This window comes from Palaemon carinicauda, chromosome 16, assembly GCF_036898095.1.
Source record: "Palaemon carinicauda isolate YSFRI2023 chromosome 16, ASM3689809v2, whole genome shotgun sequence".
Classification (NCBI taxonomy): Eukaryota; Metazoa; Arthropoda; class Malacostraca; order Decapoda; family Palaemonidae; genus Palaemon; species Palaemon carinicauda.
In genome coordinates, this window is record NC_090740.1 from 129,968,454 (window position 1) to 129,984,137 (window position 15,684).

At 35.9% G+C, this 15,684-nt stretch overlaps 1 protein-coding gene across 3 annotated transcripts in view; it reads left to right on the plus strand.

Moving 5' to 3' along the window:
* LOC137655876 (solute carrier family 35 member E2A-like) overlaps positions 1-15,179 on the plus strand; it is a 99,673-nt gene extending 84,494 nt beyond the window's left edge. For all 3 annotated transcript variants that reach the window (XM_068390085.1, XM_068390086.1, XM_068390084.1), the window contains exon 8: positions 6,831-15,179. In XM_068390085.1, coding sequence (XP_068246186.1) covers positions 6,831-7,029 — 199 coding nt within the window. In that variant the 3' untranslated portion in view covers positions 7,030-15,179. The remainder of the gene's footprint in view (positions 1-6,830) is intronic.
* Positions 15,180-15,684: the final 505 nt, after the last annotated feature.

The window sequence follows — 15,684 nt, forward strand, 5'->3', positions numbered from 1 at the left end:
TTAATTTTTATTCATTAAACCTTCATATTTGATTAGGCATTATTGTGGTTTATTAAAGCATGTTTCTATTCTAATTTTAAATTTTTTTAGCATTTCAATGATCAACAATTACTTTTAGTAGGCATCAGCTCATCTCAAGGTCATGCTACCGTATTGCGATTATGCGCACATACTGTATGAATAACACAGCATTCTTTATATAATTATTCGCAATCTATTGATAATACATATTATATCGGCACCAATATGAAATAGCCACAGTTTCCTTACAATTTGTTTATAGACCTTATTATTAGTTTCTCTCTCTCTCTCTCTCTCTCTCTCTCTCTCTCTCTCTCTCTCTCTCTCTCTCTCTCTCTCTCTCTCTCTCTCTCTCTCTCTCTCATTAAAGTAAGTAAAACAAAATTAATATCATTACATAGCCAATACTTGGCAAGATATTTGTTGCTGCAAAAGCACACTTATACACAGGTGAGTTTGTTTGTTATGATCGGTGATGAAACGTAAACAAAGCAGTGGTTTCAGTTTTATGTTGTGTATTTAGCAAAAGCATGATATAAAATTGTCTTTACAGTATTTAATTTATTTTTGATATTTAAGTATACAACAAAAGCTAGCCTATGCACTGATGGTTTTGTGATTCTACAGTCATCTTATATAGTGGATATGACGCAAATTCATTCAAATTTGACTTAATTTTTAACCTCGTCTTATGTGCGGAAATATACGTTTTCTGTTTCTGCTCCTGTAATGTACAGCTAGCCTGTTTTCAATAATATATGCTAAAATACACTAGAAACTGTTTTCCTAAGTCTGACCTGCTGATATGAGGGTGCATCTTCTATTTGTTTACATGGGAAACAACGCTACCAACCGGCCAGTAGCGAAAATAATTGAAAAACAGTGCCGTCAACTATGCAGCCAGTAGCGAAAATAATTGAAAAACAGTGCCATCAACTATGCGGCCAGTAGCGAAAATAATTGAAAAACAGTGCCGTCAACTATGCAGCCAGTAGCGAAAATAATTGAAAAACAGTTCCGCCAGCTATGCGGCCAGTAGCGAAAATAATTGAAAAACAGTGCCGTCAACTATGCAGCCAGTAGCGAAAATAATTGAAAAACAGTTCCGCCAGCTATGCGGCCAGTAGCGAAAATAATTGAAAAACAGTGCCGTCAACTATGCAGCCAGTAGCGAAAATAATTGAAAAACAGTTCCGCCAGCTATGCGGCCAGTAGCGAAAATAATGCTGGATAACTGATGTTCCTGGATTATAGATTGCCGGATTAGTGATGGTCAACCTGTATTGAATGTGAAGGGCCACAACTGTTAAATAGAATCACATTTATACTGAATGATCTCAAAAAGAAAATAAAAGGATGCAGAAAGTCTAAACCACCAGGTCCAGATGATATTCATCCAAGAGAGATTATATAACTAGAAGAAGAGATAACCCCACACTTTTACAAAATGTTCCGAAAGACGGCCAACGAGAGAAAGGCACCACAAGGATGGAAACTAGGCAGTGTTCCTCCAATCTACAAGAAGGGACCAAAAGAAGAACCTGGCAACTACAGACCTGTGAGTCTTCAGTACCTTGCAAAATTTTTTAATCGATTATAGTAGATTCAATAGTAGAACATATAGAGAAAAACAACTTTCTGATAGACAGCCAACACGGTTTTAGACAAAAGAGATCATGTGTGTCAAATCTTTCGGAATTTTTCCACGTGTAGCATTTATGACAAAAGCTGGGCAATAGACATCATATACCTAGATTTTCAAAAGGCTTTTGACAAAGATCCTCATAAAAAATTAATGGTCAATATTAGAGCACTAGGCATCATTGACGAGCCAGCTGAGTGGAGCGAAGATTTGCTAACAAGCAGAAAACAGAGTTATAAGTAATGAAGAAGCTTCAGTGTGGGCAGCTGTTACAAGCGGAGTACCTCAAGGATCCGTCCTTGGCCTATTGCTAGTTCTGATCTACATTAACAACAGATTTAGTTTTAACTAGTAGAATAACCAATTTTGCCAATGACACTAAACTAGGCATAAATGCTGCTAACTCAGAAGATGTAGAAACCTTTAGAGAGGCTCTATTGAAGGTAGATTAATGGTCAAGAAAATGGCAAATGCCTTCCAACTGTGGGAAATGTGAAGTCATGCACATAGGTTATAGTAACCCACAATCAGATTACTCACTGCTGGGTAATGAAATAGAAAGTGTGGACCAGGTGCAAGGTCTTGGTATTATTTTCAGCAAGGATTTGAAGTTCACCAAACAGCATAATAGCTGAAATAAAAGCACAAAAACTAAAAGGTTACATAAAGAGACAATTCAAATACAGAAACAAAGACGCTGTACTACAGTTGTACACATCACTAGTAAGACCCCATCTAGAATAAGGAGTCCAATTCTGGGTTCCACGTATTCAGAAAGATATAGTTAGACTGGGAGCAGTACTGTACAAGCTAGGGCCACCAAACTAGTTCCAACATTAAGACAATTTGGATATAGACGGAGGATGGAACGTTTGAACTTATTTGATCTACAAACTCTACAACTAAAAGGACAATTTATAGAGGCATTCAAAATCCTTAAAGGAATAACAATTGTAGATTACAACAATCTTTTCACACTTAGCACAAATCAGTCCAGAGGTACGGACACAAACGAATTGAAAAGATACAATGCCACTTAATGTGGCAGTTTCTTTACATACAAAATAGCAAATACTTAAGAATAGACTTCTAGTGGATGTAGTAAACAGTAACGCTCTAAAATTGGGATCACACTTAGGTGATACACCTTGGCAATCAGAGATATGGAAAAATCCAGAAAATTTTAACATTGCAGGCGATATTTCAGCACATATTTTTCGAAACGCAGGACACCGCAGCATATATCGCAGTGGGCAAGTTGTAAAATCTCAATTGGTCGGGTACTTTGTGGTAGTGATCTTTGTGTATGCGATATACATGCGATATGGCGTGTGTGATCCACGGGACTCCCATGTTTAAAAAGTTATCCACTACTTCACTAAAGCATTTTATATCGTAAAAACAAAAGTGTGTTTCCGCCCAAATATTAATTCGTTACGATGTTCAGACTTTGTATTTTATTTCAAGTACGACAAAGTATTCTCGCTCTCTCACTCACTACATACCTTTGCTGAACGCATGCGTAGTGATGCTGGTTGCCACATCTCCCATAGGGAGATATCGCACTTATAGTTTTGAGGGGCGATTAGGTAGCAATAACAGCAAAACAGATCATGGCTAATGCGATGTGTTATGTCCTTGCACGTGTTGTAATGCACGTGCCCGACCATCATCGAAAACTAGGCAAAAAAATGGGGCAGGTTTCATTCTGTCCACCACTGTTGTGACGGAGTATGGCAACCCGAGATATATCGTACATGTGACGATTCTTATCTAGGTTTGTGGAATTTGGTGCGAAACACACCCGGGATGAATGGGGATGTGTGGCGATATGCTTGCATCTCCTTCTCCTTGGCTCAGAGCAATATCTTTTGACAACTCAATCCCCTCAACCAAAAACAGAATGCTTCATCCAGGGACCTACCCCTACCAGGTTGTTATAATGAGAAACTCATGAAAAAACACAACAGTAGATCCTGTCTTTAATAAAGTTTTCTTGATTTAACATCTCCCGTAAGGTAAAGAGCCGTACAGTATTGCTTTGTTATATTATTGTACTGTACTGTATATTTATGTCCTCCATTTTTTTAGTCCTAGTTATGTTTATGTGTCATAGAGTATATTTTATGCCCTAGGTTATGGCTTTTACTGGTTGACTGTATTAGCATAGGAGAGCGACTTCAGTACTGTATTTAGTTATGCTCCGAATCACGTCAAAATTAGACTAAAACCATGCTGTAGGAATATATCTTTGTTATACTCAAAGGACCATTTATACATGGTTTCTACCTCTAAATCTGTAAAGATAGAAGTAGTAAGGAAAAGTGTTTGCCTACATTGCAGTTCCTTCAATGCTTGAGGATGGATATTGTGCATGTCTCCAATCCTGGAGAACTAACAAGCATCCAGAATGAGTATTTAGCAGCTACTTTCTTTCAGTTCATGTCTGTAGTAATGTGGGAATTGATACTAACCATATCTGGAAGTAATGAAGATCACACTTTGTAAAAATTTACCTAACATGATTTAGCACTGTTAAAAAAAAAAAAAATTAGTTATTAGTGAATATTATGACTGGATAATTCTTGAGATTGGCAAGCAAAATAGATGTGGAAATTTTGTCGGTTGCTACTAGTGCTGCATACTCAAGAATGATGTATTTGTGTCTTCAAATTTTCTTTGGTGGGTGTTTAAAATGCGCCTTGAAATCTGACATGTGATAAGCAGTGGACTAGGTCATGGACTTAAGCTATTCAGACTTATTATTATTATTATTATTATTATTATTATTATTATTATTATTATTATTATTATTGTTATTATTATCATTATCATTATTGTTATTATTAATTGCTAAGCTACAACCCCAGTTGGAAAAGCAGGATGCCATAAGCCCGGGGCTCCAGCAGGGAAAATGGCCCAGTGGGGAAAGGAAACGAGGGAAAATAAAACATTTAAAGAACAGTAACATTAGAATAAATATCTCCTATTTAAACTATAAAAACTTTAACAAAACAAGAGGAATGGAAATAAGATAGATTAGTGTGTCCAAGTGTACCCTCAAGCAAGAGAACTCTAACCAAAGACAGTGGAAGACCATGGTACTGAAGCTATGGCACTACTCAAGACTAGTGAACAATAGTTGCCTACCATAGCTAGTCTCTCTTCTACCCTCACCAAGCAAAAATAGGTCACTAAACAATTACAGTGCAGTAACTCCTTGGGTGAAGAAGAATTGTTTGGTAATTTCAGTGTTGTCAGGTGTATGAGGACAGAGGAAAATATTTAAAGAATAGGCCAGACTATTCAGTGTGTGTGGGCAAAGGGGAAAATGAACCGTAACCAGAGAGAAGGATCCAATGTATAAACAAATATTTTTTCTCCAGCACGAAGGGTGTGCTAATCATAGTAGCTAAAGCTAGGAGAGAGAATTCTTTTAAAGATAACAGCTGATATTTAATTTAATTTGGATGATCTATTAGTACTGTAAGAATTGGAACTGTTTAAATGGTTTGAGATTGATAGATATTTTGAGATCTCAAGTCTAATTATGCGATTTAGATTGTAGTTTTGCTTAATAAAATCCTTCTGGAACATGATAGAATAAAATGGACCTTATTGGTACTATAGTGAATTCTTGTAGATCATGAGTGAATATTTATTTTAAGGTAGAATCACTATTCAATATTCAATACCCCTTAGTTTCAGGTTCCGAGTTGGTAGGTAGGCTAACAATTACCCAGATATTTTGATTATGGATATAGTGTTAAAGCACTTACCCATGCTATTCCGTTTTAGATTTCAACAGAGACACAAAGATGTTGAACTCAAGAAGATTACAGCACAGGAAAATACACAATAGCTAGTTAGGGCAGTTGACGACTGGAAAATTCACAATAGCTTGTTAGGACAGTTGACGACTACAAATAAGAGTATTGTAATCAATTTACAAGAGTAACACTCTTGGAGTTGCTTCCATGAGTTCATGACTCCAACTGACTTCCTAATGTTTCTTTAAATATGTATGACTCTTTCAAAATTTTAGGTGTGATTCTCGACAGTAAATTTACTTTTGAGAAACACATAAGGTCTGTGTCTTCTTCAATTGCACAAAAAATAGGCTTATTGAGAAAGTCTTTCAAGATTTTCGGTGATCAATCTATTCTGAAGAAGTGTTTTAATTCTTTCATTCTACCTTGTTTTGAGTATTGTTCTCCTGTCTGGTCTTCAGCTGCTGATTCTCATCTTAATTTGTTGGACAGAAACTTACGGTCTATTAAATTTCTTATTCCTGATCTAGATATTAATCTCTGGCACCGTCGTTCAATTAGTTCATTATGCATGTTGCATAAGATTTTTCATAACTCTGACCATCCTTTACATTCAGATCTCCCTTGACAATTCTATCCTGTTCTTAATACTAGGCAGGCAGTTAATTCTAATAGCCAGGCCTTCACCATCACGAGGCTCAATACTACGCAGTACTCTAGAAGTTTTATTCCAGCTGTTACCAAGTTGTGGAATGATCTTCCTAATCGGGTTGTTGAATCAGTAGAACTTCAAAAGTTCAAAGTTGGAGCAAATGCTTTTTTGTTGACCAGGCGGACATGAGTCTTTTTGTAGTTTATTTATGACATATTTGTTTTTGATGTTGTTAATAGTTTATATATGACACGTCTGTTTTGACGTTGTTACTTATTTTAGAATGATTTATTGTTAATTTGTTCTCTTCATTTATTTATTTCCTTATTTCCTTTCCTCACTGGGCTATTTTTCCCTGTTGGAGCCCCTTGGCTTATAGCATCTTGCTTTTCCAACTAGGGTTGTAGCTTGGATAGTAATAATAATAATAACGTTTGGCTCGAACTTCTGACATGGTTTTCTTTTTACATTTTACATCTGGTAAGATTAGAAAAATTATTTATTCAGATTCAATTTCGTGAAATTAAATAAAAAAAGTAGCAAATACAATCAAAACAAAAAGATTATCTTTTCCTTTTTAACATTTTAATAATTTTATTTGTAATATTTACTGAAACTATGAAATCTCTACAGGTATGGTAAGTCTACTAGTTGGATTTCTTTTGTTTAACTGGTATATTTCTTTTGTCAGATTAAGAAAAATAAGAAATACTAATGAAGACGACTGTATTTTTGTCTATTGCAGTGTAGCCAATACAACTAAGAGAGCTTTCTTAATATGGCTATCTGTACTGATGTTTGGAAACCCAGTAACACTCTGGAGTGGTATTGGAACTGGCATTGTCATTGCAGGAGTTCTTTTATATAGCAAAGCACGAGAAGTGGATGCAAGACGGCGAGAACAATTCTCCATTACTCAAGATAAACTCTCTGTGATTAGATAAAACTTGAAGATTTAAATATACTAATACATATTTATTTTTTTAGATTATGGTAATTCAAAAGATTCACTGTATTATATTTGTACTTAAAAACCACGAGAGGCCACATAGGTTTTTAATGATTTTTTTTTTTTTGTGATTACTCATGATGTGTCGTAGTTTATATACTGCTGTATAGACAGAAACTTCCAGTCAACTCTTTACCAATAGGTGCTGTTTCTTTATAGTGTTCAAGCAGTTTACAGTCACAGCTGAAATAAATACTGGTTTAGAAGTAGGAACTAGGCAGGTTCCTAGTACTTCTCATATAAAAATTCAACATATTTGTTGGATACATACATATATAAACCTGTTTTTATAAAACAATTAATAAATTATTTTATGGTGAAATAGTGACAAAGTGAAGCTCTCAAATATTTTGCTTAAATATTTTGTAAATTCTAAGATTTCTGTATTGAAGGAACTTTATTACAGTACAGTATTTAGAATAATTATGCAAATGAACATTAATCTTCATTTTTATATGATTATGAATTTGGGGTTATTTCAGTGTAGCCTGAACTTTGATTGATGTATTTTAATTTTTGGGTTTTATTTGTTTTGTTTGAAAGTTTTAATTCATTGGAAATGTTTCTCATAACACTTGTTGAACAGTTTGAGTATTGATTGTGAAAAAAAGTGTTTTTGAAATTGAAATGATATTGCTTCATTATTTAAGAAATGTAGTCGTTAACATTTTAAAAGGTAATGACCTAATGTACCTCGTTAGGCAATGTATTTCGGAGGCGAATGGCCTTGCAAGTCTCAGCACAGGGCTATATACAGTATCCTGAACTCGAATCCAATCCTAGCTTATGAGTAACAGTGAGGCTGCCTCTGAAATACCTTTTCATGATTTCATAGATTGTCCTCTAACATGCCATATAAAGTTATTTTATTTTTTAAGAGATTTACATTATTTGGTTATTCTCATTTTGTTGAATAATTTCCTGGAATATGTAATTGTGAGATAAAATTTTAGGCAAATGTCTTCTTCATAGCTAGTGTGTAATAATTATCTTTTCCATTGGTAAAAGTAGCGTATGGTTTCATGTTTTAAACAAAGTGTGCGCGAGTGATTTCATTTCTGCTTGTGGTTGGTGGGATTGGTTACTCTTAATTCTGTTTGCGTGATCTTTCAAACTTTATTTTTTTATTCCTATTGAGCATTCCATAACTGATTTATATACCATATTATCCTTTTTACCCATTATATTGAAAAATTACATATTAAAATATTTTATATAAGATATTTGTGTTATAGATATTTGACTTTTTTAATGATTAAATAATTATTCTTATAGTTCTAGATTTACAAATTTTTAGTAAATTATAATTTTTAGTGTATGATTAAATACCAAATTCATGAGCAATATATTTATAAATGTAGCCTTTGAAGCACAAGATTTTTTTATTTTACTGGGGAAGGTTTTTATGAAAGCTATTTGTACAGTTTACATAAAAGGCCAGTCTCTAATTTATACAGTATCTAGTAAGGTTTACATGGACTATGTCTTTCCAGATTCCTTACCATACTTTACTTCCTAAAAGCTTTTATAATTCAATCATTTTGTTAATTTTTTTAGGGTTGAAATGCTTTGTGGTCTTCAAGGACTCCTGTGAAAGGCTAGAACAGGGAATCCAATGCAACATGATTACCAAAGAACTATCGTCTCCCCTGCTCTAGGGCCAATGTATCAACATGCAAAGCATGTACTCAATGTGTATAGAATTTACCCTACAAGTTTAGGCTCATTTACACTTGCCTTAGCACCTCACTTGCTGAAAGTCATTGGCTATGAGTGTCATTAATGGCATCCTACTAAGGAACCATCCTCCTATTCATTTTGTTACTTTCTTTTCATAATTAATGAATTCAAATTATTACATTGTTATGAGATACAAAAGGAAAGTTAACTTCAGGCCTTTACATCAGAACCTCATTAAAGGCTGTCTAGCTGGGTTAAGGGTGAATATTACAATATTACTATTAATTGTACTGCAGTCAGTTTCTGGCTTAATGTTAGGTGAATCCCAACAGAGTATTCATTAGCCTAACAGTTAAAACCTTGACAAGGTTAGTATTGAGGTAGGATTAGTCTATTTATTCAGTTGTATCACAGCAGTTCTTAAAACCTATCTTGTAGACTGTTCTTATATACTGTATATGGTTGTATTGGAATATGTGATACTTTAGGGGAGAGACATTCCCGTCCTCCTACAGTTGGACATATGACTATGAGAAGAGGGCTGACCAGTCAGTCACCTGTTCTTACAGGAAGTTATCCTTCCATATTCATCTGATATGAGTATTAGAGGGAAAGAAAGGTATGATAGAATCATATGCAGTACAGGTAAACCTCACCTACATCGGTAGTTAGTTCCAGGAGAGGCAACAAGTCGAAAAACAACGTTAGTTGCACTTACTTGTTTCTGAATTTACCTGTCACCAGGCTAAACCACTAATAACTATTCCCAGTTGTATATTTAATTTATAAATGCAATTTGAATAATATGTGGTTGATAAGAATCTATTTTAAGTTTACAAAACAAATAAAATTTTGCTTTTTAATGAAGTACTGTATGGAAAAAAGTAATCTAAATTTACGAAAAAATGTATAGACATATTTGTAAATATGACAAATTCGTAGATAATTTGTATTTTTCCTAACGATACAAACCTTAGCTATTTACAGGGGGTAATTACTTTGGATGTCGCCAAAGTAAGTATCCCATGTAAATAGCGTGGTTTGTATTCAGTTACGGAACAAGTAGATGTTTACAATTTGGCATCACAAGCTCTTTATTTTAAATGTAGTTTGCTCGGAGTCACTATAAAAAAAAAATTATTTTGTAAGGTTATAAAAAATGGAGTTATTGAAATTATCTTGTGATAGTACAAAGTAAACTTAGTTGTTGAAATTACCAATATTTACAATTAATTTGTTTACATCATGTACGTAGATGGCTGTGGATCATCAGCGTCAACAGCTGATTCTGGCTGTTGTTGTTCGATAAACTTTTTAATAAGAAACTGGTCGAGAGTTCGTTGAACTGTGCTCTTCTTCTCTTCAAGGATTATATGATGGGGAGCAAAATTATATCAATACTATGTTAATTATATGTGAGCGTAATCGTGATACTGTAGTGATCTTGAAAACGGCTCCCAACAAAACCAAAATAAAAATAATCAGTAATTGCTATTGTTAAAATACACCTTAAACTGATAATAGAAAACTAAAAAAAAAATATTGAACAAAGTTGAAAAACATCAAAATCTAGAATTATTTTGGGCATTTTTAAGTACATATACGTTATGTTGTCAGCTAAAGCTACAGAGCAGTTGAGGAAATCCAATAATAAGTTTATTTTGTGTGTAGTATTTAACTGACACTTTTAAGGAAAAAATATGAAATATTTTTGTTAAATCTGTTTTATATGAGTATGATAACCAATAGTAATAGCTATAAATTAAATGTAATGGTATGTAAACAATGATATTCTATAATAAATTGGTGTTGATGTAATTTCCATTAAGAATTAGTTTTTAGTGAATTAAGAAATTATACAGACAATATTTTTGTTATTCGTATGTAAGCATATTCTCGATAAAGTCTTGAGATGAGCTGATCACAACCAAAAATAATGATAAGTAAATAGTTGTTGTTTATTAAAATGCACTTTAAATTGGAAAATGCCTTAAGCTATTAAAGATTGCTAAATAAGATGGCAACAACAACATGCAGTCAAAAGATGTTTTCATACTGTATTTTGGTCTCTAAGATTTAAGATGATTATATTAACATATGCAATTAACGACTTCACTATCTTGTGGCGGAACGACGTAAAGTAAAAAAAATGGCTTAGATATTTTTGGCAACTGGCGAATGATAGAAACCAACTTAAGACGAAACGATGTAACCCAAGGTTTACCTGTATTATGTGAATCTATTCCTGTTTTAAGACTGGTAGGCTCACGTTAGTAGTTGTTTTCAGAACCTTTGGCTTGGTAAACCATGATGGTTATCTAATATTGGGTCTAGGATGGACTATTGCCTGTCTTGCTGAAGTTAATTTCTAGATACGTGGATAATTGTGTTATGAGCCTACTTTTCTTAGATGGTCATTATAGGAAAGGGCTTAGACATATTTCATAACCCTTTCTGAGAATGTTTATAATAATATTTAATTCAAGGTATTTCTATTACAGACTAATGCCTTTAAACCTAGATACATCTGGGTTGGATGTAATATGTCAACTAACCTGAAATGGGATCAAAAGTATTGTGATTGTTTTACTGATTGAGGCAGGCCTTGGGACCCTGAAAAATTTTCCATTTGTTTGTAATGGATCAATTCTGCTTGGAATTTGAAGTCTGGAGCAAGATACCTAAGAGCCAAGACCTTTTTCTTCCTTTCTGAGGTGGAAAGGGGATATTCTGAAACCATAGGGCCTGCCAAGTATTTACCCAGCAAGGTTTTTGGAGATCTCATTAGTCTTGTTATCTTATTTCAGCAGTTAGCTGATTTGGAAATGGAGCCCCTAGTAGACCATTTCCCTATCCATGTTGTTTACTTTGAATCTGAGAATGATAGGCTCCACAGAGAAGACCTTTACTACTGAGATCCTTCGACTGCTTGAGGACGTATCTTCATCTCGGTGACCACTTCACTGCCTAGGTTGGATCATCCTGCTCAGGGTTCGACTAACCATGTTACTGGTCTGCTGGATTTGGTACGCTTGCATCTCCATCCCCCTTGGTGATGCCTCATTGATAGCTAGAATAGTAGAGTCGATCTTCCCCCTCTAGATGGGACCCGTTCAGGTACAGTTGACCTGGTTTCTGCCGCTTTCCAGCTCCAGCCAGGGGATTTAGCCGAGGATGGGTCCTCAGGGTATCCAGGTTACTGGTCCACCTGGATTTGGTATGCTTGCAATCCCCCTTTGAATGCTTTGTTGATAGAATAGTAGAGGCATTGATACGCTCCCTCTATGGTCAGCCTACTCGAGATGGGGCTGGTTCAGGTACTGTTAACCTGGTTTCTGCCTCTTTCCCACTCTAGCCTGGGAATGTGGCCGAGGCTGGACCCTCAGGGTATCTGGTGACTGCAGGGTCTCCTTTCCATTCAAGGGTATGGCTGTGATTGGGGCTTTGGGTTCCCAGCTTCCAAGGAAGGGTCCAAGGGGAGCCTTTTCTTGTTTCAAGTCATAAATGCTCAGTACATTAGTGGGGGGAAGGCGGCACAGGGGCTTCTGCTATAGATGTCAAGGGGGTAGATTTAGTAAGTAACTCCTGGTGATTCTGTGATGGATGCACATTCTGATCTGAATCACATTTTTCAGCATAAATATAAGAACTTGCTACTCGACGACAATGGAAACCTAGTGGCGTTTCCAGGCTCAAGGTGAAGATTTAACGATCCATATCAGGGCATGTCCCTAGCTAACCATGGTGATTGTTCTGATGCCATACAAGACTGCTCTCACTACCATAGCAGAAGCAATATCAGATGCTGGAAGTTTTCTTCTCAACCACAGTTTCTTTGATACTTCAGTGGTCCAAGTGGTAGTGCCTGGCCAGATAATTCCCTTTCTAGGTGAAATTAGCAGCAGAGTCAATGGGGAGGTGCTCCTGAACGGTGATTTGACCTTGCCCAAATAGTGTACAGTGAGCCCTCCATATTCGCAGGGGATAGGTTACAGAGACAGGCACGAAGAAAGTATTGCGATTGTTCTGGGACCTAGAAAAATGTTCCATTTGTTTGTAGTAGATCAATTCTTCTTGGAATTCGAAGTCTGGGGCAGATCACCTAAGAGCTGAGACCATTTTCCTCCTTTCTGTGGTGGAAAGGGGATATCCTAAAACCGCAGGGCCTACCAAGTGTTTACCTAGAAAGGTTTTAGGAGATCTTATTAGTCTTGGTATCGTAATTTCAGCATTTAGCTGATTTGGAAATGGAGACCCTAGTAGACCATTTCCCTATCCATGTTGTTTACTTTGGATCTGAAAATGATAGGCTCCAAAGAGGAGACCTTTACTACTGGGATCCTTCGACTGCTTGAGGACGTATCTTCTTGGTGACCACTTCACTACCTAGGTGAGATCCTGGTCAGGGTTCGATTAACCTAGTTACTGGTCTGCTGGCTTTGGTATGCTTACATCTCCATCTTTATTGATGCCTCACTGATAGCTAGAATAATCGAATCAGCCCCCTCAAGATCTGACTGATTCGTTCAGGTATGGTTGACCTGCCTTCTGCCGCTTTACAGCTCCAGCCTGGGGATTTGGCTGAAGGTGGGTCCTCAGGGTATCCAGGTTACTGGTCCACTTGGATTTGGTATGCTTGCAACCCCCTTGTGGATGCTTTGTTGATGGAATAGTAGAGGCATTGATACGCTCCCTCTATGGTCAGCCTACTCGAGATGGGGCTGGTTCAGGTACTGTTAACTTGGTTTCTGCCTCTTTCCTACTCCAGCCTGGGAATGTGGCTGAGGTTGGACCTTCAGGGTATCAGGTGACTCCAGGGTCTCCTTTCCATTCAAGGGCATAGCTGTGGTTGGGCCTTTGGGTTCCCAGCTTCCAAGGAAGGGTCCAAGGGGAGCCTTTTCTTGTTTCAAGTCAAATGCTCAGTACAGTAGTGGGGGGAATGCGGCAGAGGGGCTTCTGCTATAGATATCAAGGGGGGAGATTTAGTAAGTAACTCCTGGCGATCCTGTGATGGATGCACATTCTGATCCGAATCACATTTTTCAACATAAATATAAGAACTTGCTACTCGACGACATTGAAAACCTAGCGCCGTTTCCAGACTCAAGGTGAAGATTTAACGATCCATCTCATAGGCCTAGCTAACCCTGGTGGTGGTTCTGATGCCATACAAGACTGCTCTCACTACCATAGCAGAAGCAATATCAGATGCTGGAGGTTTTCTTCTTAACCACAGTTTCTTTGATACTTCAGTGGTCAAAATGGTAGTGCCTGGCCAGATAATTCCCTTTCTAGGTGAAATTAGCAGCAGAGTCAATGGGGAGGTGCTCCTGAATGGTGATTTTACCTTGCCCTAAAAGTGTACAGTGAGCCCTCCATATTTGCAGGGGATAGGTTACAGAGACAGGCACGAAGATATAGAATTCATGAATGCTTGCTGCCCTAGGTTGGATCAACTCATAAGATACTAACTCACTATTGCTTACCTGCGGTTGACTAACACACTAGGTAAGCCACTGTACAGCACTACATTTTTTCACATGGTTTCTATCATGTTATTTTAGTTCATACTACTTTTCAGAGGTAATTGTACACAGCTTCAGTACAAAGTAAGATGGCTCATAACACAAAATTACTTTGTACCTAACAACACCTGCTGATACTGTAGAATAAAAAAAATCACTAATAGCCGATCGTTGAAATTCTCCCAAAATTTAAAACAACATTACAAAAATGCAAGGCACAATTATCTTTAAAAAAGGCACTTCCCCAAATTTTGAGGGGGTAGCCAACATCAAACTAATGAAACAGAAAAGGGGGTAAAGTAATTAAATCAACATTAATATCATTATTACATAACCAATACTTGGTAAGATAGCTGTTGCTGCAAAAGCTTACCTATACATGTGTAAATGCATTACTGTAGTTTGCTCATTATGATCGGTGATGAAACTTAAACAAATAAAGATTCGGCTTTAGTTTGGCGTGTTTAGTAAAAGTATGATATAAAATTGTCTTTATTTTGGATTTCTAAGTATACAGCAAAAGCATTTTAACCAATATAGATGGAACGGAGGACGATGACAGTGCAAGTAGTGAAAACGAAAGCAACGAAGATTATCCCCATAATGATGCTACTCTGATGAATTTTTTAAAACACTTTTTAATAGTTTGAATGGCTGTGTTGATTTTGATAGTTTTTGATTTTAAGTTTATTACAATTTCTTTTTATTTTTTTAACTTGTTTGTATCATTGTTTTTCTTTATACCAGTGTAGGTACTGATAACCTGCAAATTTTGGGGTTTCCTACAACCACCACTGCCGCCATCTCTTGGCAAATAATATAAACATTCCTAGTTGTCTGAAACAAGTTTTTGGTCATAGAAGTATCGTAATAAAGAAAATTTTTTTTTTTTTTATTTTATTTTACATAAACACACAACTACAGTGTATGATTATAATATGCATATTATACGCTGTTGTCAATCCTTCCTAACTACTATGCAAGTAAAAAAATTAATCACCGGTACAAATAGGGGAAATCTAGGTTTCGAACAACTAGGCTAGCCTACCAGCATTTTCACACAACATAGCCCGAATAGAGTACAATAAATAAACAAAGATAAAATTACCGGTAAATGTTCCTATTTTACTTGAACATGAAACTATATACCGTAATTAAAATAAGTATATTAAATGATTTAAAGTCAATCTTAATGAATTGATAACATATTAATGAACCATATGCAATTAGAATAACCTAACAACAATACAGCATAGGGTGAGAAAATAAATATTTTCATAATTCCAAATGTATCTCTCATGTAATGGGCGAACCCTGACTTTTTTCATCCAAAACTGGTCTTAAAAATTTTGCCCTTTACACAGTAATATGCAGTACTATTATTG